Raw genomic sequence first — 25789 nt, 5'->3', positions numbered from 1 at the left:
CATTTGATTATTTTAGGACAAAATATTTTCCATGTTCACTAAAATTTACAAATCCGTTGGTTCCATTTTTCTCTTGAAAGGATCTTAGTTGGAAGTTTAACTCTCAAAGATTGACTAAGTTTTTAAGACGGCAGAAATTGAATTTAAGAAATTGGATTTCACCTGGAATCGGCCTAGCTACTAGCAATTAAGATTATCAAATCGGATTTTGTTGTTTCATTGATGTTTAAATTTTAAAATTCAAACGTGTTGCACATTTCTGTTCTCGAATTCCTTTTTATTCATACTCATATTAGTTAATTAACCATATCTCATATTCGAAATTCAATTCTGAAATCGTATCTCTAAAATATCTTCCATGGTTCTATTGGAAACAAATATGCATGTAGTAGTATGCAAGTATGGTTAAGGTATTGCCTAAACTGGATCATGATATATCATATATGGTAAGCCAAGTAACGATAGAACTTGGATTTTTTCAACAATTTTTCAAAAAAATCTTTCAATTTGTCTATGTAACAGATAAAAAGAATGGAGATTTTAAGAGAGACAGGGTCACTTTTATGAAGCGAAGTCTTTGAAATTATCCGTTATACTTAGCTCCCACCCTCTTCACTGAAGTGAGGGGCGTTTGCCATGCAAACTTCTCTGGTCAACTAACTCTTTTTTGGGTTTTTTGTCTTCTACATGACAGTTTATAAACTTAATACCTCCTCAAAACAAGAAATTAATGGAAGGTAAACTTGACTCAATGATTGGCTCCAGCATTATTTACCGATTGCCTAATAGAGTGAATCAGTTAAAAGAACATCTAAGGGAGATCCAAAAGACAAAAAGGAAGCAAAAAAGCACCAAGAGCTTCCAACAAACCTCTGATATTGTCAAGCCATGAAATATTGTGGTCGCCTTAAAAGGAGCTCAGTGTCTTTCTCTTGAACAGAACAAAAGCAAGACGTCATTCAACTGAACAAAACCCCTATAATACTCCCCATCTTGCAACAAGTGTCAATCATGGCCCGACTTTTTACTTCCTTCGGACTTCTTAAGATGCAAGGAGAAAAAGAATGACAAAAAAATAAACGAGCTCAAAATTATCAGGCCCTTTCCAGTTGCCATCGCCAATGACGAGGAAGTAAGAAAAAGTACTCTGCATGCTTCAAGTCAATTTGGACTCTAACCAGTCGGACGTATACTCGTAAGCAACAAATGTCACAGCACCTGCAGGTGCAGCTTTAATAACTGAGGGAACAATCCCTTTGTAAAGTCCAGCCCAACCCTCCTCGATCAAGATCCGTCTGAGGCCATCATACATATTCTTGTAGGCGTGAGGCTTCAGTTGAGCTCCATACCTTGGATGTCTTTGTAGTCCTTCAATCTGCATGGTATAGGGTTACAACATTAACTGTTGTCACAAGCAATCATCCACTTGCATATGATTTTGTTATATCTTTCCTTTTAACAATGCAAGGGACATACCAAAAAATAAAAGTTCATCACATATAAAGGAAGACTTACAAAAGAATTGGTCTGAGTTAAACATGACAAATTTTTGACACTACACTGCACACATCTAGAATTGCTCATAGGTTGTAGAAGATAACGATGACAAATTATTTTTTAATTATATATGTGTAGAAACACTGAGATAGCAGGTCAAATTTTGAAAACTAACACCAAAGGATTGGAGGTGAAGAAAAAAAAAAGCAGGAGGAGGATGTTTGTATTGCATATTAAGTCTGGAGGTTCCAAAATCCAGACATCGCTAAAGACACATTCAGGAACACGTCTATAGAAAGAATTCTAACTTTTTTAGGCACTCAAAGAAGGAATATGGAGAAACCGGACCTTTTCCTGGTTTCCAAATTCAAAACACAGTTCACACAGACGTTTGGACTTGAAACAGATTTCATTGGGTTTTGGGGAACAATGTGTGTGATTGAACCAATAAAAGATATTTTTGCCCCAAACCGTATTTGGGGATTGTTGAAAATCTTTAAACAAAAAGAACAATTGAGAAAATAGAAAATGGTTTTTGAAAAAAATAACCTCCTCTTTAAACCACCCATCACCCCACCCCGAAAACCAAAACCTGGACCTGAAGAACAAGATAACTATTGTTTGTCTTTTAAAGAGGAAACAGGCATTTCGTGAATTTGTTTTAAATCAAAAAGAGCACTTGGCCCACTTAGGATAAAAGCACAGGCTGTTCTTAAAATATCAATAAGCTTCACTTTATTTGTATTTCGGACTAAACCACAGATAGAGAATCAACTGAAAGAGAAATCTACCTGGAACCTCTTCTTGACAACATCAAGAGGATGACAGACAGCTTTCGCACATGTCCCAGCAGCTAAACCGCAGATGAAAAGCTGGAAGCTTGACACTTGCTCATCACCATGGATAGCATTAGAAGATCTAAGATGATTCCAGGCCTACAAACATAAATCCAATTGTGAGAGACCAAATTGAGAACACTTGCTACATTTAACTTGAGGAGAAGTGGTGGCAAAAGCATACTCTCACTGTACAACAAATAAGTTAATAATCAAATGAAACTGTGTGTGTGAGCTTCTGACACATATATACATGTCTCAGCAATCTCCAGAATAGTGCTGCAAATTTGGAGGGTCAGATTTTTCAAGAAAAATAAACCAGTGTAAAATGCACAAACTGCTAGGGTGGTTTAAAATTCTTATCAAGCTAAAATAATTCAAGAACACAATGGTTCAATAAAATCAGTCACTCTAATCCTCAGAATGATTCAGGGACAGGACTTCCATAGAATGGAATTGGCTTCATCTAATAACATTGATGTCATGCCCATTGGTGTCTACAACTGCATATACCACTGTCTCTGACCCAAAACTTGTTAGTTGACTCCGAAAAGTACTTGGATTTCGGAAAAAATGTAGTTTTAGATAAATTTATGCACGTTTAGAAAATCATAAAACTTCTACATCATAATACGTCCCATGTACATCATTGTTTCTTCTACTTCATCACTTCTTAAAAAAATCTAGTATTAAGTAGCTTTGACCTAAGCCTAGCTTATCCTTTTGGACATCAAATCTTTAGGATATTATATGGAGTACCTTTTTGTGTATTTAGTATTACAGGTAAAAGCATCTCTCATAATTTAACAGCTTATGCACATAATGTCGTCTATGAATTTAGAAGTGTTTCCTTTAAAGTTGTCACATCTGCAAATATTATCCCAAGTCAAAAATCCAATTCAGTACATTATCCTCAATGGCTCAAACAACTGTCGACAGTATCAAACATTGCAAGTGAGAGACTCTATAAAAGGGTAACCCTTTACCATCATCCAGCGTTTGAATGTATCGTAAGTCCCAAATTGCAAACCAGCATAAGGAACAATCTCAACAAGTGTAGGTGTCAATCCAGAATACAGTCCTCGAATGCCACGAGTTCTGAATATATCAACAGATGCAGCCCTCATGTTTGGATAAACCTGTTAGTTAGCATATCACGTAAGTCCCATGAAACTTAGTTAGCATGACTGCAGACAAATAGCATACAAAATGGTAATACAACACGTTTGAAGTGTTAATACTTATATCTCACTTGACTTTTTCATCAGTAAAAAAACCCACTAAACTTGAATTTCTGATCATTACGTGCAACTCAATACTTACATCAACTAGGATGAACATCATGTTTGATTGTAATCACTAAAATAAGTCTATGGGGAAACAATGAAGACAATGACATTGCATTCTTTTACATCAAATTTAGCAGTATTGACGAATGGATTCTGCAAATTCAACTGTCCAATATCAATGTATTCAAATAATGATGTCAAAAGCATTCAGATGGACAGTAAGTTTGTGTGTTTTCTCCCACATGCATGACTTGACAACGGAGGACCACAATAGACACTGTCCATGCAAGACTATATTCTTATTCAATTTTTTATTTGACATGACAGTGATCAATCAATCAATCCACTACATGTCTACGCCTATCTGTAATTTGAGTGAAAACACTGCATGTAATTGGAGGTGAAGGTGAATTTGCGAATCTTATCCCTTTCTTATAGAGATAAGTTTGTCAAATTTACCCATACAAACATGATTTGCATTGTAAGAGACCAGGTTCAATCAATCCACTACTTGTCTACGTCTATCAGTAATTTGAGTGTTCAAACTGCATGTAATTAGAGGTTAAGGTAAATTTGCCAATCTTATCCCTTTCTTATGGAAATAAGCTTGGCAAATTTACCCAATACAAACATGATTTCAATTGCAAGAAACCTGGTTCCCACATGTATGAGCACATTTTTTATTACATGCAACAAAGGTTATACTATAGTCACAGATCACAAGTGATGCGTACCTTTGGCTCTCCTTGAGAAGCTAAAATGGTTCTCAATAGATCAAATGGATAAGAACCAACAGTAGCTGCACAGCCTGCTAATGCTCCACTGATGTAAGAAAGATAAGGGCTCAAGTTAACGTGATCCTCTGCATCATTGAAAAGAGTGCCATCAGATAATGACGCTTACTTGAGGGAAGCACAAAATAACTTACTTAAAGACATTTTTGAACAGCTAAAAATGTAATCAAACTTTCGTACTGAACTTTGACTAGATAAAACTTCTTCATGTAGTGAGATTGTAAAAGCAAACATGGTGTAAAAGCTATACAACTTGTGACAGAAGAAAAGGGGAGAACTATGAATAAAATCTAACTAATCTACTCAAGTAGGTCAGACTACTGTACAGACCTGACTTTGAAGAACCACTAGCAAAACTTTTCAATTTGTGCAACACCGCAAATTGTATTGCAGTGTATGGCATAACCATCAGTAAAGCAGGAACATTACCCCGCCAAAATCCCTGTCATGTAGGCAAGGGAAGCAGAATAAATTTGAGGATTGTGCAGAATTTCAAACGATACCATTCTTCAAAATCATTAAACTAATAAGTAGAAAAATCTCTTGCACTGCTCCCCATATACAAAAAATAAACTTAAATATGTGAAGAGAAGGAGGACAGAATTGTTGTACACAAAAATATCAAACATCAATTATCTTCTGAGGCACATATAGATTACCACCATAAATATAGAACATGGACGGAACAGAATCAGTAACCCCATCAGGACACCTTTTTTGGGTGATTTAGTGTGAGTTTGCTATAATGTTTTATCAATTGGAGAGAGAAATATTCTACAAGGAAGGAGCCAAATCAACAATTAGACAAACCCCCATCATTGCTCGTACCGGGATTTTGATGACACCTCAAAAAGTTTTCATCAACTGAGCAGAAAAATGACAAGAGCAACATGTATAGCAAATTAAGGATAAAGCTGTGAAAAGAAATTTTAATAAGAAGAAGTCATAGAGTGCATGCCTTGGTTTTTTAAAAACTAAATATTTTTCAACCAACAAAAGAGAGTACATTTACAAATTTATTTGAGTGCAATAGAAAATCTGACAAAGCATAATTAGTAATATATCCAACTCTCGAACACTCTGAGACTAACACATGCATCAAATAATTACTAGATTCCTACAAAGTCCTCAATATGATAGGAAGCACACCGGTAAACCTTCTTCTCTGAGTATGTCTTTACTGGCTTGCAACATCCCCGTGTATTTTGAATTGGAATTGCCACATACAGTTCTTGTAAGTAAGGCCCACTGAGTAGTGGGTTCCAGTTGAACCTGTAAAAAATTAGAATATATCAAAAACATCAGCTCTTTTTGTACTTTTTATATTTATATACATAAGGAGCTTTCAATGTACAATTGTACTTGATATACACAGTAGATCAAGGCAATTTTTATGTTACTGGCTATCCCAATAAGGAGGTCTGATGAAAATGAAGCAACGAAGAAAAACTGTCAAAGAAGCAGGAGAAAGCTAGATTCAGCACCATAGAGACCAAATACCAACTACTTTTTTATAGAAGGAAGTTCGTCGAAGAATATCATTTTGAAACAAAACGAGAATTCTGTAAACTAATTGAGAATTTTTGCTGAAGAAAAACTGTCAAAGAAGCACGAGAAAGCTAGATTCAGTCTACATGTAAAAGTGTAAGGGTTGAGCTTAATTAGTGGAATGTTTGAGGGTTCTCCATTTCACATGAACGCAAATCATCCTACAGCTAGAATTAGAGATTCAACAACTGATCCGGCCAAAGTATGAGAGAAGTAGGTTAATTTTGAAATCAAACATATTCCTAATCTAATGAGCTAAATTCACACATTTGAAAATTTCAAACTGTTGTTCTGACTGCCTTCTATAGAGAAGTCAAAGCATCACCGTGGTAACAAGGATAACACTCACGAGAGAACTTGAAAATATCAATCTACAAGACTAGTTCTAATGGGATAAACCAATTGTATAACCGTGTGCCCTCCCCAACTGTTTTATATTTTTTAACAACAACCAATAACAAAGGCAGTTAGGAATATCCAATCCATAACAATGTTAGAAAGATGACTCACCATTTTATGACTACTGACTGATCATCTCGATAAGCTGATTAAGTTTCCAGGCAATACTATGCTATTACCAGTATTTATTTAATATACTAACCACAATAACAATAACAACTACTACTACAAGTCTACAACACCTCGAATGGGGCTGTATGCAGTAAACATAAACAAGAATGTCTTACCTGGAATCTGATTTTAATAACATCAAGAGGTGATGTTACAGTTCTGGATATACCACCAGAAATTGCACCAGCCGAAGCATCTATAAAAGCTCGTTTAAGCTGCCCCGTCTCTTCCATCCCTCCTAACAGCCACCACAAAAAACTATCTGCAAACCCAAAAAAGAAACCACACCTAACTTAAAAAACGAATTCAACAACTCATAACAATATGTACTAGTATTAACGTACAAAAAGAAAAATATAATAAACTGATCTATACATAGAAAAAGAAGCAATGAATTGGGTTAAAACAAATCACAAGCATGAAGTAATTGAAATAAAATCCATAAATTTACCTAAGAGAAGTCATTGAAGATTTCAGATTTGAGAGCTCAAATCATATCCACCAAAACTGAAAGAGGGATTTTGGCGTAATACGGGTCGGGGCAGCAGCAGCAGCAGCAGCGACCCGGGAAACTTCTCAGAATGGAGAAGAAGAAGAAGAAGAAATTTCCCGGGTTGGTGGCTGTAGAGGAGAAAGGCTAAAAGTTGAATTTAATGGCGGTTCTGTTTACCTGAAAAGCGAACAAAAAGGAGGGAGATGAAAGGACAAGCAAATATTCTCTTTTTTTTCATTGGCCAAATCATTTCTAAATTATTTATTTTAACTTCTCTCATTATTTTAATTACGTTATCAAAACACTCTTCTCAAAAAAAAAATTATTACATATTTTTATCACTCTAAATTAACCTTCTCTTTTTCTTTACCAATTTTCATGTTTTCGAAGTAATTCATTAAATCACGTAATAATAAATAGGCATAGTACATAAATATGTTTTTTAATTTAGCTTCAAATCATATTAATGTTCTCAACTTTGGGTGTGCAGAAGTAGACACTCAAACTTGTATAAAGTTGAACACATAAACACTAATGCCCTACATGTCATCCTACGCGATGTCTTACGTGTATTTTGTCATGTAGGACTCATGTGTTTATTTATTTAAAAGTTGGATAGTTAAAATGTCTGTTTGTGCATTATGAAAGTTGGAGGTCAAAGTTAAAATTTGAAATCAAGTTTAGGATCCAATATATGTATTATCCCTAATAAAAATTATATTAATTTAATATAAATATTTGATATAAATAAATTTTTCATCAAAAATACATTAAATAATTAAATTAAGAAAGGTTGAATATGTATATAATTAAATATTATAAAAATAATAAATAGAAGAGAGCACTAATTCAAAGTTTGAAATAGACTATTCTTCTTTACCTTTTTTTAGTGGCTTTTTTGGGGAAAGGAAGAGGTGACCAATTAATAAAACAAAATATCTAACACATATTGGTGGCTTTTGAACGTCGGCATCTCTAAATTAGTACAAGAAAAGTATATAGTATATTGTTGAAAAACATTTTCACAATTCAGAAATCATATTATAAAACAATTAGTATAACAGAAATACTTTAGAAAGTCTTAGAAGATATGTTAAATAGGCTAATAATTAACTTTAGATTAGGGAAACTCTCTACTCATAAAGATTTCTTTTTCGGTCCAAATCTAGAATTGAAAATATGTCTTTTTTACTTTAAGACAAAGTATAATTTTGAATTCTAGCTAAATATGAACACTATATGAATTATAGAATTAATTATTTTTCATGAGAATAATTTCAAAAATAAATTTGAATTTATTTGTACAATAATAAATTACAAAAAAATGTCACTATATTTTTGTAATTGCACTTCTCCATTTATATATTAAAATTCTCAATTATACAGAAATATAATTTCACGTGTTAAGATTATAAATACTAATTAATAAATTATAACTAATGAATTTAATTTAATGATTAAGATTCTTTAGAGCAGTGCTTAAGTTAGTTCATGTGTCAGATTCATAAATTCATCGAACGAGTTTGCACATAAAAACTTGAGAATAAGGCATAAGTAACTCCTAAAGCAATACACTTTAGCTAAATTTGAATCATTTTACGTTTCCCACCCCCCTCCCGAACTCAATTTTTTTTGTATTTTTCGTGCATATTTTATGCTTACATGACACCTTCAATCAGGTAAAGTTGTTGTGTGTATAACACGCTCACAACGTATGTAAATATTATTCTTTTTTAAAAAACTTTTTAATATTTTTTTGATACTTTTTATTTTCTTTATTTTGTATTTAAGCTAAGTTAATACACGTAATTTTTTTTTTAAAAAAAATTGTTTTAATGTTATAAAAAAATCATTCTTTGTCTTTTCTATTTGTTTTTTCCTATTAATTTTATTTATTCTTTTTATTTTATTTGTCTTTCCTTTTGATTGATTTCAAATTTAATTTAAATTTATTTTATTTAAAATAAATTAATTTTAAAACTATATTTAAATAAGTAAAAAATTAAAAAATATATATATAAAAATTGAACAATTAAAATTAAAGGATATTGTTAAAAAATTTTATAAAATACCACATAGTTTTTAAAAAATAGTTAAAAGTGAACATAAAAATAATAAAAGAGAAAAAAAATATAAAAAGTCTAAAGTGAGGATGAAAATAAATATTTTACAAACAAAGAAATGAAAATAATTAAATATATATAAGTTTTAACGTAAATAATTATGTGTGTAAATTAATTATAATAGACCAATTAAAAAGGATATATGTCCAATTTTTATTTGTGGTTCACTTGTCTTCAAGAGTGTGTGCACACTCTCTATGTCATGTCAACATTTAAGATGTATTTGTTCCATTTTAGAATTATTTAGGGGGTAATACTACCTAGTTAAGTTTAAGTGTATCGCTGAATTTTGGTCATAGTTTAGAGGCTCATCTATGTCTTGTCCTGAAAATTTATAAATTTCTCATAAAAAGGTATATCATTGATCTCTATATTGAGAAGTAGATTACATCAACTGACTAGTTATTCATCAATATATATTATTTTCATCCAATCTACCAGACATTTTGATCCTTCTCAAAATCTCACCTTTTAATAAAACAAAATGATAATTAATATATATTATGTCAAAATAAGAATATAAGTACACTAAATAGTTTAGAAAATATGTTTTTGTCAATGAGTCTAATATATCTATCCATACTCATTCCATTCAATACAAACAAAATGTACTAGGAGAAGAAGTCGGAACAATCTTATTTCTATAATCAAGATATATTTAATCTTGTACTATAATCATACCGATAACTTGTCCAATTTCCACCTTAGATTGCGAACAAACTATTTTATATATATAAGGAACGATACACTAAATTATTAATTATATATAAGTAAATTGACACATAAATGAATATATCCATATATTAAATTTTTTATTAAAATTGAATAAACAATTGTTTTGATATAATTATTATATCTAAGCACATGGTTAATTGTATATACTACATGGTTAATAGTATATATCTCAAAAGAGATATGAGTAATCGTCACTGGTATTATCATGGGATAGCTCCTTAAGCCATGCATGAGAAAACCTTTCATCCATGATCTTTTCATAATAACTTTTAAGGCTCACGGTCATTTACTTCATGCTAGAAATATCCTACTATTAATAGAAATAATTTTAAAAGTGTGATCTATATTCATTGATGGCATATTCGGATATCATACTACTCAAGACCTAATTTAGGAAAATAGCCCGAAAAGCATGAAGGGCAAATATAGAAGGCATTCATATCATGTGGTAAATCTTCATATAACATATAAATACCTTCATCTATAAGCTTACTTGAGTCATAAACATTACTTTCATAATAAACTTGCATGATTTCGTAAAACATATTCATATATTCAAGCTTGTTCATTAATTCGTATAAATTAGGGTTCATAGTCAAAATTCATAGATCAATGCATGAGTTAATAGAAATTGGTTAAAAAGCATGTAATTAAGTCCAATCATCAAATAAGATCATTAGAAAGCAATTGAATCCATACAAATAGAACCCATGAGGAATTGAGTGAAAACCTAATCAATTTTTGAAAATTGGAGAAATTTTAAGGACTCAATAGGCGAATTAAACTGTCATTAATGAACCCCCTACATACCTGATTGAAGCCCTAAGCAATGATGAAGAAAGGAGACTTGAACTTGAAGAACTCCAAATTTTTCTTCTTCCTTGATCTATAGAGAAGATTTTTGGAGAGGATGAATCTGGTCAAGTTTAGAAAATTTAGCATAATTAATTGAAATTGTTAGTTTTGGGGCTTAATTCACTTTTATAGGTTTTGAAATATGGTTTAAAATGATGTAGTTTGGGTACCAAACACTTTGGAAAAAACTAACATTACTCTAACTTAAAAGCTGATGAAGTGATTTAGAAGAGGCGCTTTGTGAGCCGTCTAAGGCTTCACGGTCCGTATAGTCGGTCGTGAAGTTTCACCTATCTGTTAGGATTTCACTAAAACGAGCATAATTTTTTACTCCGACGAAATGAGGCAGACTTTGGGGAGTAGGAAAGAAGATTCAATGACCTTTAATTTGATAGTTCATGGGCCACCTAATTCATTTTGTGTTGAGAGATATGATCGTTTGAAATAGATCCAAAACTCAAAATCTTATCAGCCTTTCACGGACGACTTTACAGTGCATATTAAGATCCATGGACTTTTTAGGCGACCTTGGTCCTTCACAGTAGCTTGGGGGGTTTCGTGCCTATATTCATGGACGACCTCACGATTCGAGAGGTGATTCACAAGATCGTATGGGCGTCGTGGTCATCCATAGTGGTTGGGTGCAACACCACGATCAGGGTGACGGGTCCTAGTCCTCTATACGACCATGGACCCCTGATTCATTAACATTTCAAAGACACTTTATTCAATTCTAAGCGTCAATTATCGTAAATCAGTATAAAACCCAACTAAATGAGTTGGGATCGAAAATAAAAATTGTTGAATAAAGATATCATTCAAATCAAGGGGTGATACGAATGTCAAATGAGGGTTTTGATTTTGATTATCAACTACGAACAACTTTCACAGGCAATAAGAATTAACAATAGTGGGACGGATTCTTAGGATGTGATCGATTATAGACTAATATAAATATATTGTTAATTGCAACTATTAGTAAATAACTAGATATTAGTGAGTAGGATAGGTTATAGAGGAGGTAAATTTTCTCTTGAATAATTTACCCCAAATCAAGTGCTTTCTCTCGAACATCATCAAGCATGCAAAATAAGAACAGTCCACACCTTAATCTATTCACTCTTTCGAGCTGAATGTGCCAGATTGTGTTTGAAATTCACTCTCTTGATCTGAACCCAAGTCAAGTCGACACCCACAAACCATCAACCAATAATCTTAGTTCTAAAACCTCTCTCTCTCGCAAGCCAAGAACCCAAACATAGAATTGCATTTGCAACTACCATTCTTAAATTAAACCACAATTAATGATTAAACTCACTTCAAAATAGCATTTAAACTAACAAGTAGCAATAGCCATAAACTAAATCAGGCCATAATCACATGACCACACCTCAAGAATTGAGATTTTAGCTAGACATTATAAAAAGGTAAAAACAGTTAACCAAATTAATTATTCATCAATTGGGTAAGAATTATTTCATCCTTACAATGCTCCAATTTGATGAATATCAAAGACCTACTTCCAATATTTTGAAAAGTGAATATCTTCAATCCTTCAAAGCGAAGGTAAACTAGAGAAAAATTGTCTCTAGATGCTCAAAACTTATAAATTGTTCTAAAGAGTATTTGATACTAAACTAAATGTTGAAAAACATATTTATAGTCTCCAAAAATATACTTAGAAAGTCCATTCGGCGAAGTAAGTCGAGCTCTCCAAAACCATTTGACGAGCCGCCCTTTGGTATTTTTCATTGCCCTTTTGCCTTGGTATTCAACATTCTCAAGGTTTGTAACTTTGGGCGATGTATCTTGGCTTCGGGGAATCACATGGTGATCCGTCAACTGCTCATTTACATCGCCAACTTGGTTGTTTCCTTCAGGGTTTGGCACGCTGAAACTTTAGGCAGTTTTTTGAGCCACTTGGCGACACGCCAAGTGCTCTTGGTGATCCTCGGGATTGTCCATCTTCATTTCGTCAGCCTGTTTTGTTCCTTTTTACCTATTGGAGTCTGCTTTGTTTCTCAATCCATATTCTTGAAAATCGAGAATTTAACATCAGTTTTTGGTATTGGACACTGTACAAAGTATTTGAAATACAGGAAAGAAATACCATTCAGGTAAGATTTTCAACAGGACAAAATAAGCATTTGAGCACACTAAATCTATATAAATAAAGCTCTAAATGAGTCCAAAACTCAGGACTAATCAACCCTCCATAGTTTTCCCTTCTCTCTTATTTAATCTTAGTTCAGTTTTTAGAGGTGTTGCATCTCTCTTGGATAAATAATTACACTGGCGGACCTACAGCGGTGCAAGTGGGTTCATATGAACCCACTTCATTGAAAAATAACATCGTATATACATGTATATTTAATTAGTTTTTAAATTATATATATATATATATATATATATATATATACATACATACATACATACATACTCATATCAATAATATATATTGATATGGGTGCGGTTGAAAGTGGTAAGGGATTGAATCAAGAACTTGGTCTTGCTAAAGCGTCAATACTCGGTATGGTTCACATAATAAATCTTTTAAGAACTTCATTAGTATGTTTGGCTTTATTACTGATTTTCTTGATACTATTGTTGTTAATTCTAAATCTGTTGAAGACAAAGCTAAGACAACCAGATATCTTAAAGTTTGTCAAACATTTGAGATTGCTTTCATATTGAATTTAATGAGAGATATTTTACCAATCACAAATGAGCTTAATGAGAATTTGCAAAAGAAAGAACAAGATATTGCAAATGCATTTTACTTTTGAAGTGGTGAAAAAACGATTTCAAGATTTAAGAGGTGAAGGATGGGATTCACTTGTCGAGAATATGTTCACATTTTGTGTCAAGTATGATATGTTGATACCTAATTTTGATGAGTTGTATCTTAATTTTGATTGGCAGCTTCAAGAACTCAATAATTGTTTTAATGAGATAAGATCATATTTGCTTATTGGAGTTGCTTGCTTGAATCTAATTGACTCTTTCCAGTTTTGACATCAAGAACATATTGAGAATGGTTGAATTATATCCTTATGATTTTGGTAAAATGTAATGGTTACTCTTAGGAATCAGCTAGAGACTTATATAGTTGATGTCTGTGATGTTGATAAAAGGTTCTCCAACTTAAATTGGCTTGGCGATCTTTTGGAAATGCTAGTTAAGGTAAAAAGCATTTAAAATAACCTTTTGTGTATCGTCTAATAAAATTTGTTGCTCCTACCGGTTGATACTGCTACAGTTCAAAGAGCTTTCTCGGCAATGAAGTTGATCAAGAGTGAATTGCAAAATCGAATGGATGATGATTTCATGAGTAGTTGTATGGTGTCTTATATAGAGAAAATAATATTTAATACTATTTCTGATGAGAGTATTATGAATTGGTTTCAAGAAATCAAAACTCGTAGAATAGAATTGTAATGATATATATTTTAATTAAAAAAAAATATTTTGTTTGCATTTTTATTTATTTATTTTTTATATTTTGAACCCACTTTATAAAAATCCTAGGACCCCCACCGAATAATTAACACTTATTATAATAATAATAATAACAATTAAATCAGTAGCTAGTCAATAATTAAGTCTCGATGAGATCGTTAAATATTATTATCTAAAGAATAACTTATTACTTGCGACTACGTACACTTACTTATATGGAGGACCACACCTAACATATGGGATACTCTACTACATTAACTCAACACCTCTTTCAAGTTGATATATTCTTTGTTATAATAAATCAAAATGACCTGACGGTGGAAAATCACACATAGTATGATGCATATCGTTTGGACTCTTTTTGTAAGTGCTCGTTTACCTATCAATATTTTCACTTTATCCCGAATATTAATTTCGTATACAACTTAAAATAGAATTGTTACAATTTTTGAAATTTAAAAAATGTCAAAAAGTTATTTTCACAAATTTTACGCTAAATCACTCAAGAAAATTCAAAAACTAACTTCACTTTATATTCATGTTCAAACATAACTCAAATATATATATATATATATATATATATATATATATATATATATATATATATATATATATATATATATATATATATATCCAAAACTCACGAAAATTATTGAAATGTCTCATACAAACTTTTTTATAGTGAAGGGGCAAGGCGAGACAGAAGGCCTTATGGAGCAGCCAAATACAAGACGAATATCACGATCCAAAATACGAGGCCATGATGACACACACCTCCAATAGTCCAAATTGGTGTAAGCCGAAAGAAATAACACATACGAGATTTTTAAGGAAAATAGGCCACAATATAAAGAAAAGAAACACAACAAGAAAATTTCCAAAACATAGTATCATAAGCATAAAGAGCATCTAATAAGTTTCTAAAATGTGGAATACATATCAAATTTACGAAAATAAGTTAAAGACTTTAAAAGATTTATGAAGACCAAACCACTACTCTGAATGAGAAGAAATGGCAAAATCCAATCAACCACTACGAAAATCACCGTGGCTTAAGAAAATAATTGAAGTAGTGGTGAGTACAATCCACATATACTCAATAGGTTAGACCCATATAGTATAAACAACTAAACAGACTTAAGAAGTACACTATACACACTTTCACTATGTATAAATAAAGTCCAATTCTAACATCGGTGCCGCCAATGTATATAACAACAACGTAAATAAAATAACACATAAAGATTGAAATGATACTCTAATTAACAGATAAACAAGTTACGCAACACAACAAAGTTGGTCAATGCAATGCAATGAGATGTTGAAATGATGTAGTGGAATCAATGTCATCGCACAACCTATTATATACACTTTGTCGAGCTTTAGTTTCCAGATAAGGACCCATGGGGGACTTGTAGTCGATCTACCAATCTATAAATCTCAATATGTCATCAACTTGTCACTATCTCGTGGTCAAGGATAAATGTAAGGTGTCTCATTTATTTTTTCTAAAAAATAGTATTTATTCACTTTCTCACATTTCCATGAACAATGATATGCTGAGTGAGGATGAATGCATCACAAATGCATACAATACAAAGGCATAATCAACTCATCAGGAACTTTTAATATCTTAAAGTTTCAAACTCAATAAGTCATGAAACACACCCTCAAGTTATAGGTATATAAGAAGAATTCATTTGAAATTAGTCTTCACCATTTAAATAGTTGTTTTTTTTTTCATTTTGAGAAGAACAAATACCAACTCGAGCCCCTAATTTTGGCATCCCAATGTCAAAAATAACAAATAAACTTAACTCCTCACTAAGGCAAATTCTCAGTTATCACAGATTTTCAACAAAAATTAAGGGTGTCACATGAGCCTCCACGCATGCTAAACATCACAAATCGACACCATAATAAACAAGAAATTCAACACTTATCCACCTTTAAACTCAAATCACAACTCATTTCTCACTTGACTTCCTAAGAAAAATTAATTGTTCATTTAGTCTAAAATAGGGATAGCCAAATCTATCTTGAAGGCCAAAATTTCACCCAAACAACTCTATCGGAGCATCCTTCAATCAAACGATCACCAAAATGATCCCTAACTACCAAGAAAGGAGAGATTTTATCAAAAGGATTCCAACGATACCCATATTACTAAGGTTAGAAACGGGGGTAAAATAGTCCAAAAATTTCTTTGAAAATAGAAGGGTAAAATTAGATTTTTATTTGAAAATTATGTTCTACTAGCAACAAGTTATTCATGGTTGAAAAAGTCATTAAAATCGAGTTCCAAATCAAGAAATTCATTCATTTTTAAATTTGGGAAAAGAACCCAAAACCCACATTTGTAATCTTGATTTTAAGTGTTTTGGAAGATGAAATTCGAAGAAAACAATATAAGATCGATAAATGAACTTATCCACACAATTTTTTACTCAAGAAAATGCTTTCAAAGTATCCTTCCCAAGATCCCAATATTTAAAAAATAATAAAAGAAATTGAAATGGGAATAAATGAGCCAAAAAAAATTGTTGACTTTCTATTGATCACTGTTAGAGCCGTCAATGTGGGCTAGCCTAGCCTAAACCGGAATTTAGTAGGGTTAAACTAAGATTTTTGGAGCCCATTTAAAAAAAGGGTTTATTAGCCCAGCCTGAATAAGTCTGTTGATTTGAGGGGCTTGAGAAATATCGGTAGGGCCGACCCGTGGGCCAATAAAATTTAATTAAAAAATATAATATAATATTATAATTTAAAATTAAAGAGAGTCCAAACTCAAAAAAAATAGGTTAATATTTCTACTTATATATTTATACTTTTACTTGAAAAAACTTAATAATATTTTTTTATTTTCTGAAAATGGTAACTTAACTTAATAAATATTTTATAAAGACAATTTTATTTGTGAATTTGATTAACAAGTAGTAACATAAACATCATGTAATATTGTTTCGTCGATTGTATGATAATATTTTTAAATTATAATTTATAATTTAAATTAATAATTTAAAAAATATATAATTTTTTAAAAAGTGGGCTAGCCCGGCAAGCCTGTAGCCCACGCACTTATGGGTTGGGCCGACCATTTTCTAGCTCACACAAAAAATGGGCTAGCCCGGCCTGACTCGTAAAATGTCAAAGTCTGACTGGGTTTGCCCGCAATGGGTGGGCTACCCCATATTGACATCTCTAATCATTGTTGATCACCTTTGACTGTCGCATAGTCAATTGGACCAGCACTAGAAAAACAAATTATTATCTTATTAAAATATCTGAACGGATCATAGAGATTCATTTAGGACCCGATAAAAATGTTATCTCACTAATTTAACATTCAGACTCAATAAAATTATTGGATTTCTAAAAAAATATAGTTATGAAAGAAATACCCTTCCAGACCTCTCTTTAGGGCCAAAGTTTAACTTTTTTGCCCAAACACTCAAATTTAAACCTAAAGCATTGGAACTATTATCATCCACCTTACTATACCAAACTTGACATTTCTAAGTAGGGGAACTAATATTCGATGCTCGGATTTCAAAATCTTGACCAAAGTCAACTATATCAAATATAATTCAACTCAAAAAGGCTAAAATCACCAAAATCTCACCCGGCTGCGTCGTGGACCACACTAACCATTTTAGTAATGCAAACAAAACATGAAAGAGCTAAGGGGAAGGAAAAAATAGTCATTACACAAATTAAATCAGTTTCTGAAGAAATGGGGCATTACAACGAAGCCCACTGCCACGTGTTGTGAGGTAGGTCGACCTTGGACAATTGTTTTCCTTTTCTATCCCACCTTGGTGGGGCCTTCTATGTGTTTTTAGACAGTATAAATATCCATACTTAGCAGCTTTTTTTAGGAGAGAACAAATGCACTAGGAGCACATAACAAAGTTGGAAGCTAACTATTATTAGGGTCACTTCTTCATCCTTTGCTTTGCTATTTTTATTTACTTGTTTATGAATTCTAGCTTTTGTAATAAGATTACGAGTGGATAATCTATCTATCAATTTGTTGATGCAGAACAATTGATAGTGAAAGATTGAAGAAGAAGAAGAAGAAGAAGAAGAAGAAGAAGAATGTTATTGAGAGAGATTCCTCCTCATGTCTTTTACAATTTTGTATATTACTCTACAATGTACAAACTACTCATGTATATATACAATCAATTAGCTAACTAACAATGTTAATGCACCAATCATAAAAGGACAGCTGGCTAACAAACTAAGCTTAACAATTAACAACTAACAACTAACAACTAACTAGTTAACTAACTAATTGAACTTTACTTACTTTAACTAACTAACCAATTCAACTCTTATCAATACTTTTATCATATTCCTCAATACCCCCCTTCAAGCTAGGAGATATGAAGATGTCCTTCATTCCGAGCTTGGAAACCAAATATTCATGTTGCAGTCGACCAAGTCCTTTAGTGAATACATCAGCAGGTTGTTCAGTAGTAGCCAAGTGTTGAATGAATATGAAACCTCTTTGGACCTTTTCTCTAATAAAATGACAATCAATGTCAATATGTTTGGTCCTCTCATGGAAAACAGGGTTAGAAGCAATCTGAATAGCACCAGTGCTGTCACTATGTACAACAATAGGCAAGACAATAGGCATGTCTAATTCACGAAAGAGACCAATTAACCATGTAACTTCAGCAACAGTAGAAGCCATGCTTCTATATTCTGCTTCAGCAGAACTCCTGGATACTGTAGATTGTTTCTTAGACTTCCAAGAAAGTAAGGATTTTCCAAATGTAACCATGTATCCAGTAATGGATCTCCTAGTATCAGGGCATGATCCCCAATCCTGTAAAGAACCAGAATTCTGAGCAGATAACAGAATACCTAGGCCAGGTTGTTGTTTAATATATCTGACAACTCTAATAGCAGCATTCATATGAGATTGTTTAGGAGCATTCATGAATTGGCTTAATTTTTGAACAGCATAGGACAAGTCAGGTCTAGTAATGGTTAAGTAGATCAATCTCCCAACCAATCTTTGATACTCACCAATATCTGATAACACAAGATCAGATGTAATTCCTACATGCTTGTCAAAAACTGCAGTAGTGAGATTTCCATTCATCTCAACAGGTGTGGCAATAGGTTTAGATCCACCTAAACCCAAGTCTGAAATAATCTCCAATGCATACTTTCTTTGATGCATGAGGATTCCTTCCCTGTTTCTGGCAAACTCTATCCCTAGGAAGTATCTCAATGATCCTAGATCTTTGATCTTGAAGTTATCCTTTAAGACTTGTTTGGTGTCATTAATTAGTGTGATGTTACTGCCAGTGACTAACAAATCATCAACATAAACCAAAACAATCACAATACCTTCATTAGACTTCTTGATCAATAAAGAGTAATCCAAATGGCTTTGCTGAAATCCAGCAGCTAATAGTGCCTGAGTCAATTTCACATTCCACTGTCGTGAAGCTTGCTTAAGTCCATACAATGACTTAAGCAACTTACACACAGGTTGATTCCCAGCATGCAGATGAGAGAATCCTTGAGGTATCTGCATATAGACTTCTTCTACCAAGTCACCTTGCAAGAATGCATTATAAACATCCATCTGTTGGACATCCCATCCCTTAGATGCAGCTAAAGTGAGCACTGTTCTAACTGTGACCATTTTAACAACTGGAGAAAATGTCTCCTGGTAATCTAAACCTTCTTGCTGGCTGTATCCTTTGGCTACAAGTCGAGCTTTGAATCTTTCAACTTCACCATTTGCCTTGTACTTAATCTTGTACACCCATTTGCAACCTATAGCCTTTTTTCCAATAGGTAAAGTTACTACCTCCCAGGTCTTATTCTCTTCCAATGCCTGTATCTCTTCTTTCATGGCTGCTACCCACCTCTTATCTTTGGCAGCTTGATGGTAGAACTTAGGCTCAGTGTCAACTGAAAGATTAGCAATGCAACATTGATAAGAGGGAGACAAATTCCTGTAATCAATGTTATTTTCCAGACAGTACAAACAATTGGATCTTGATCTAGACTTGAATGTGGTAACAAAATCCTTTTGCCAAAGAGGAGGCCTAGAAGTTCTAGTTGATTGTCGTCTGTTGGAGCTCAAAATTGAATCATCTATGGTTGGTTGATCCTGTTGATGATGATCCTCAATATCATCAAATCTGACTGGAAAATCTGAAGGTGTAGACACGTAATTTTGACCGAATTTAAGTTTAACACCAATTTTAAAGCATAAATAATTTTATCAATCTAAATTAAATATATTTTGATTTTTTTTAATTTTTTCATTAAGTTCATTTAAAATATATAAAAATAAACAACATAAATATATTTTTCATTAGAAAAGTTTATTTTGATTGTAAAAAAAAAAAAGAAAAAAAAAGATATATATATATAGATTGCATAACTAATATTTCTTAATTTTATATATATATATTATTTATATTTTTTTTATTTTATTTTATTTATTTTATTATTATTATCCATTTAGCTTTTATTTATTTATTTATTCAAAAGAATTAATTAATAATTTAATAATTATCATCTATATATATTTAATATTAAAAAAAAGAAGAAGAAAAAACCCACGATTTCCATTTACCCATTACCCTCCACTTCACCACTCACACCACACGACACACACAGACATTCCTACAAATGCACACACACGGATAGAGAGCAAGGGAAGATCAGCAAACAGAACGAAAAAAAAAAGACACGAGAAGGAGAGAAAAAATAAGAAGATAAAGAAAGAAAAAGAGGAAAAATTCTGTAAGTAAAAAAAAGGGAGAAGAAACAACAAAGAATTTTCTTTTCGGAAGAACACACGCACAAAGAAACCAAAGGTTGAAGTTGAGGTTTACTTTCGCGGTTCCTTATTCGCATTGTTTTCTTTTGGTGAAATAATTTCCACAAGAGGTAATACTAATTTAATTTTGTATTAGTTTTATGTCATGATAATGCGAGAATGAATTGCAATATATATTAAAGTTGTTAAATTTCGCGTATGTTTAAACCATTAATATTTATTCATGTTATTGTATGAAGTATGTTCAAACGTTCATATCAGTTATATGTTTAGATCTTGGTATAATTATATTTAGTGTGAAATCATTATATCAAACCATGATTTATTTTATATTTAAATAACCCATAGTTTATTTTATATTTAAGTAAAATTATTGTCCAAGTCATGTAATTTTTAATATTTAGTTTATAATGATAAAATGTGTAGCTATTATGTAAATATATTAATTTTAGTTAGTAGAATTTTTATTTAATGTTAGTGACATAAAAAATATCGAATAAAAAATGAAAAAATATAATAATAATAATAATAATAAAAGGAAAAAGGGAAAAGTTGAAAAAAAAATAAACTGTGAAAAAGAACATACAAACAAAGAGGGAAGAGAGAAAACAAAAAAAAAATAATAGAAAAGGAGTATAAAAATAATATAAAAAATTCAATTGAAGAGGAAAGAATTTTTTATATTTATTTTCTCAAAAATTTCTTTGTCCAAAAAAAAATTAAGTTAAAAAAAAAACCTTGAAAGTATAAAAAATAATAATAACAATAAATAATAATAATAGCAAAAGATGAGAAAGTATAAAAAAAATGTAAAAAAAATAGAATAAAAAATAATAATAATAATAATAAAAACAAAAGAAATAATAATAATAATGAATATCTTATTTTATTCTGATTTGCTTGATTTAATTTGTATGTGTATATACATATTTTAATTAAAGGACATAGATTAATAAAATAAGGTAGTTTTAATATATTTATATAAGTCAAAGAATGAGGGTAAATATATTTGTCTTAATAATACAATATTCATAAATTAGTTTAAGTCATAAATGTCCATAAAGCGACCGTGCTAGAACCACGGGACTCGAGGGATGCCTAATACCTTCCCCTTGATCAACAGAATTCCTTACCCGAACTCGTTCGCAGACCAAACAAAGAGTCATTTCCTTTTGATTAGGGATTAAACAAAAAAGGTGACTTGGAACACCGTAACTCAATTCCAAGTGGCAACTCTGAAAAAATCAAAATAATCCCCTAATTAACAACGTCACTTAAATTGGAAAAACCCTTACGCCGCCGCGCGAAAAAGGGGTGTGACAGAAGGTTCAATCGATGATACACTGTCTTGTATGTCATCAAAACACTGAGTTTGAAAAGGAAAGATAGATTCATTAAAAACCACATCTCTACTGACAAAGAAGACTCTATTTTGTAGATCATAGAGTTTGTATCCCTTCTGTCTAGTACCATAACCCATAAGTACTGATTTGATGGCTCTAGGACCAAATTTATCAGATCTCAACAATGTAGTTACATAACACAAACATCCAATGGTCTTCATGTAAGACAAATCTGGAGGTTTACCAAACATCACTTCAAAAGGAGACTTATTAAGTAACACAGTGGATGGAATTCTATTGATGATATGAACAACAGCTAAAGCACATTCTCCCCAAAATCTGATTGGAATATTGCCTTGAAATCTAATAACTCTTGCTGTCTCCATTATGTGTCTATGTTTTCTTTCCACTACACCATTTTGTTGAGGTGTATATGGACAAGAACTCTGATGTATAATTCCTTGAGATTCAAACAGTTCATTCACTTGAGTATTAAAAAACTCTCCACCATTATCTGATCTAAAGACTTTAACTTGAACATTGAATTGAGTCTTAACCATAGCAAGGAATTGTTTCAATATAGTAGAGACATCAGACTTGAGATGCATGAGATATATCCATGTCCATCTAGAGTGATCATCAACCAAAGTAAGAAAGAACTTCATTTTATTATGAGTTGTAATCTTGTAAGGTCCCATACATCCATGTGAACTAAATCAAAACATTGTGTACTTCTAGTATTGCTATTAGGAAATGGTAGTCTGACCTGTCTAGCTAATGGACAAATAGTGCAACATTTCAACTGAAAATCCCTTTTATGAGCAAATATGTCTATCTTCCTGAGAACACTCATAGGAATGTGACCTAGCCTCTTATGCCAAACTTCACCTTCAGCAGAATTCTTTATTGCAACAAAACTTCTATGCTGCCCATTGTCTATCAGTTGTGATGACTTTAAGATGTATAGACCACCTTTTTCTTCACCAATCTCCTTTACTTTCCCAGTGAAGAGATCCTGAAGGAGAAAGAAATCAGGATAGAAAATTGCACAATAATTCAATTGCCTAGTAAGTTTAGCCACTGAAAGAAGATTGAAGTTAAGTTCTGGCACATATAAAACATTCTTAACTACTTCACCTCCTTGTAGTTGAGAGCAGCCTGAATGTGTGACTTTAGTTGAATCACCATTTGGGAGCTGTACATTTCCTGAACTCTTTACTGTTGATCCATGAGTTAGCAAGTCTTTAGTTCTCACCATATGATCAGTTGCCCCACTATCAACAATCCAATCAAAACTAGAAGTTGAAGGAGTAAACTGAGAATGTCCTGCAAATATACCTGTTGTATTGGCACTACTATTGGTAGATACTGTATTTCCCTCATGAATCAATGACTTGTTCATCATCTGTAAAACTTGTTGGTATTGATCAGGTGTAAAATGTTGAGATAAAACAGCTCCTGAACCACTTGAACTTGGATTACTTTCATATTGTTGTGACATCTGATATGAACCACCACTCTTAAACTGCTGCATCTGATCTACAACATTACCATTAGTTGAGCTACCTGGATTGTTAAATTGAGGATTGTAGTTTGTTGTCATAATATTTGCTTGTCTCTTCCCCTTATAATTGGTAGGATAGCCTATTAGCTGATAGCAAGATTCCTTTAGATGTCCATGTTTGTGACAGTGAATACAGTACTTCAGCTTGTTACAATCAGCTCTATTGTGGCCTTTCATATCACAATGATCACAATACAAATATCCACTTCTCTGTTTGTTAAACTTCACATTGCCACTTCGATTACTCGGACCACTAAAATTGTTCCCTCCGGATCTACTAGTGAACAAAGCTGTAGGATCCATTTGCCCTCCTAGATTATAGTGATATCCACTTAACTCTCTTTGACTTTCATCTTGAATTATCATAGCATAACATTGATTTACAGTTGGAGGTGTATTCATCATGAGAATTTGGCTTCGAGCATGACTATAATTGTCATTCAAGCCCATCAAAAACTGCAGAAGCTTCTGTCTAAGCATGCTATCAACATATTCTTTAGATCTTTCACAATTACAAGATGGAGGAGGAACAATTGAATCAAATTCATCCCACAGATCTTTCAACTTGGAATAGTATACTGAGACTGGAGAAGTACCTTGAGTATGTGTAACAATCGACTTGTGTAAGTGAAATATCCTAGACATATTCACTTTGTCAAATCGTTCCTTCAGATCACTCCAAACCAGTGATGCATTAGAACGAAATAGGATTTCACTCATCAATTCCTTGCTCACATTGTTCATAAGCCATGAAAGCACCATTGCATTACATCGATCCCACTGTTTCTTCTCAGAATCGACTGTGTAATCTTCACGTTTGATGCTGCCATCAATAAATCCCTATTTGTTCTTTGTTAGCAATGTTAACTCCATTGCCCTGCTCCACAAAGTATAATTCTCCATTCCTACAAGTTGAATCCCAATTTGAATTGCACCTGTGACATCAGAAGAAGACAAATACAGAGGGTATGTGTGATCGATTTTGCTTGCCATTATTACCTCTCCCGATCTACAGATCCAGAGGTCAAAATGAGCTAGAATTTCTCAGAGATTGTACTCCTGCTCTGATACCATATCAATTTGTTGATGCAGAACAATTGATAGTGAAAGATTGAAGAAGAAGAAGAAGAAGAATGTTATTGAGAGAGATTCCTCCTCATGTCTTTTACAATTTTGTATATTACTCTACAATGTACAAACTACTCATGTATATATACAATCAATTAGCTAACTAACAATGTTAATGCACCAATCATAAAAGGACAGCTGGCTAACAAACTAAGCTTAACAATTAACAACTAACAACTAACTAGTTAACTAACTAATTGAACTTTACTTACTTTAACTAACTAACCAATTCAACTCTTATCAATACTTTTATCATATTCCACAATACTATCTACCTTGCTTTATAGCCATAGTATGAACATTATAATTTGTTAATTGTTTGTTATTGCGTATTCTATCATCCATGCCTTGTTCTCTTAATTTTGTGTTTATTATTTTGTGATTTTGCGATTCATAAGGTAAAATGATAGTTCCTAGTGAAATTTGGAAGATTAAAGTTAGGAATACACATGAGTTAACATGAGTAGGGTTCGTCTGCGGATAAATTAATGGCTATGATGAATACATACGTAGTTTAACCTACTTGACTTAAATTTATAAATGCATTCGAATTGATTTAGCTATTATACCCATTCAATATGATGTAATTAAAAGGCTAATCTAGGTAGAAGGTTAGACGCTCAAGAAACCATGACCATATATGTTATCAACCCTATGATTTAACAAGTTAGTAGATATTGTAAATCAATTTAACAATGATTAACAAATATGATAATCGAAAGCACCATAGCCCTA

General features: G+C 32.3%; 1 protein-coding gene across 1 annotated transcript; it reads right to left on the bottom strand.

Moving 5' to 3' along the window:
• Positions 1-727: 727 nt before the first annotated feature.
• On the bottom strand, positions 728-7330 carry LOC101250334 (mitochondrial thiamine diphosphate carrier 2). Its single transcript, XM_004229180.5, has 8 exons — positions 6986-7330; positions 6651-6796; positions 5566-5688; positions 4747-4858; positions 4357-4484; positions 3320-3472; positions 2289-2432; positions 728-1375 (listed from the first exon to the last, which is right to left on the bottom strand). The coding sequence occupies exons 2-8, from the start codon at positions 6765-6767 to the stop codon at positions 1157-1159; spliced, it is 996 nt and encodes a 331-aa protein (XP_004229228.1). The 5' UTR covers positions 6768-6796; positions 6986-7330; the 3' UTR covers positions 728-1156.
• Positions 7331-25789: the final 18459 nt, after the last annotated feature.

Source organism: Solanum lycopersicum, chromosome 1 (genome assembly GCF_036512215.1).
Source record: "Solanum lycopersicum chromosome 1, SLM_r2.1".
Lineage (NCBI taxonomy): Eukaryota > Viridiplantae > Streptophyta > Magnoliopsida > Solanales > Solanaceae > Solanum > Solanum lycopersicum.
Note: the sequence above shows the minus strand (reverse complement) of the source record. Positions and strands in the feature narration are given on the sequence as shown.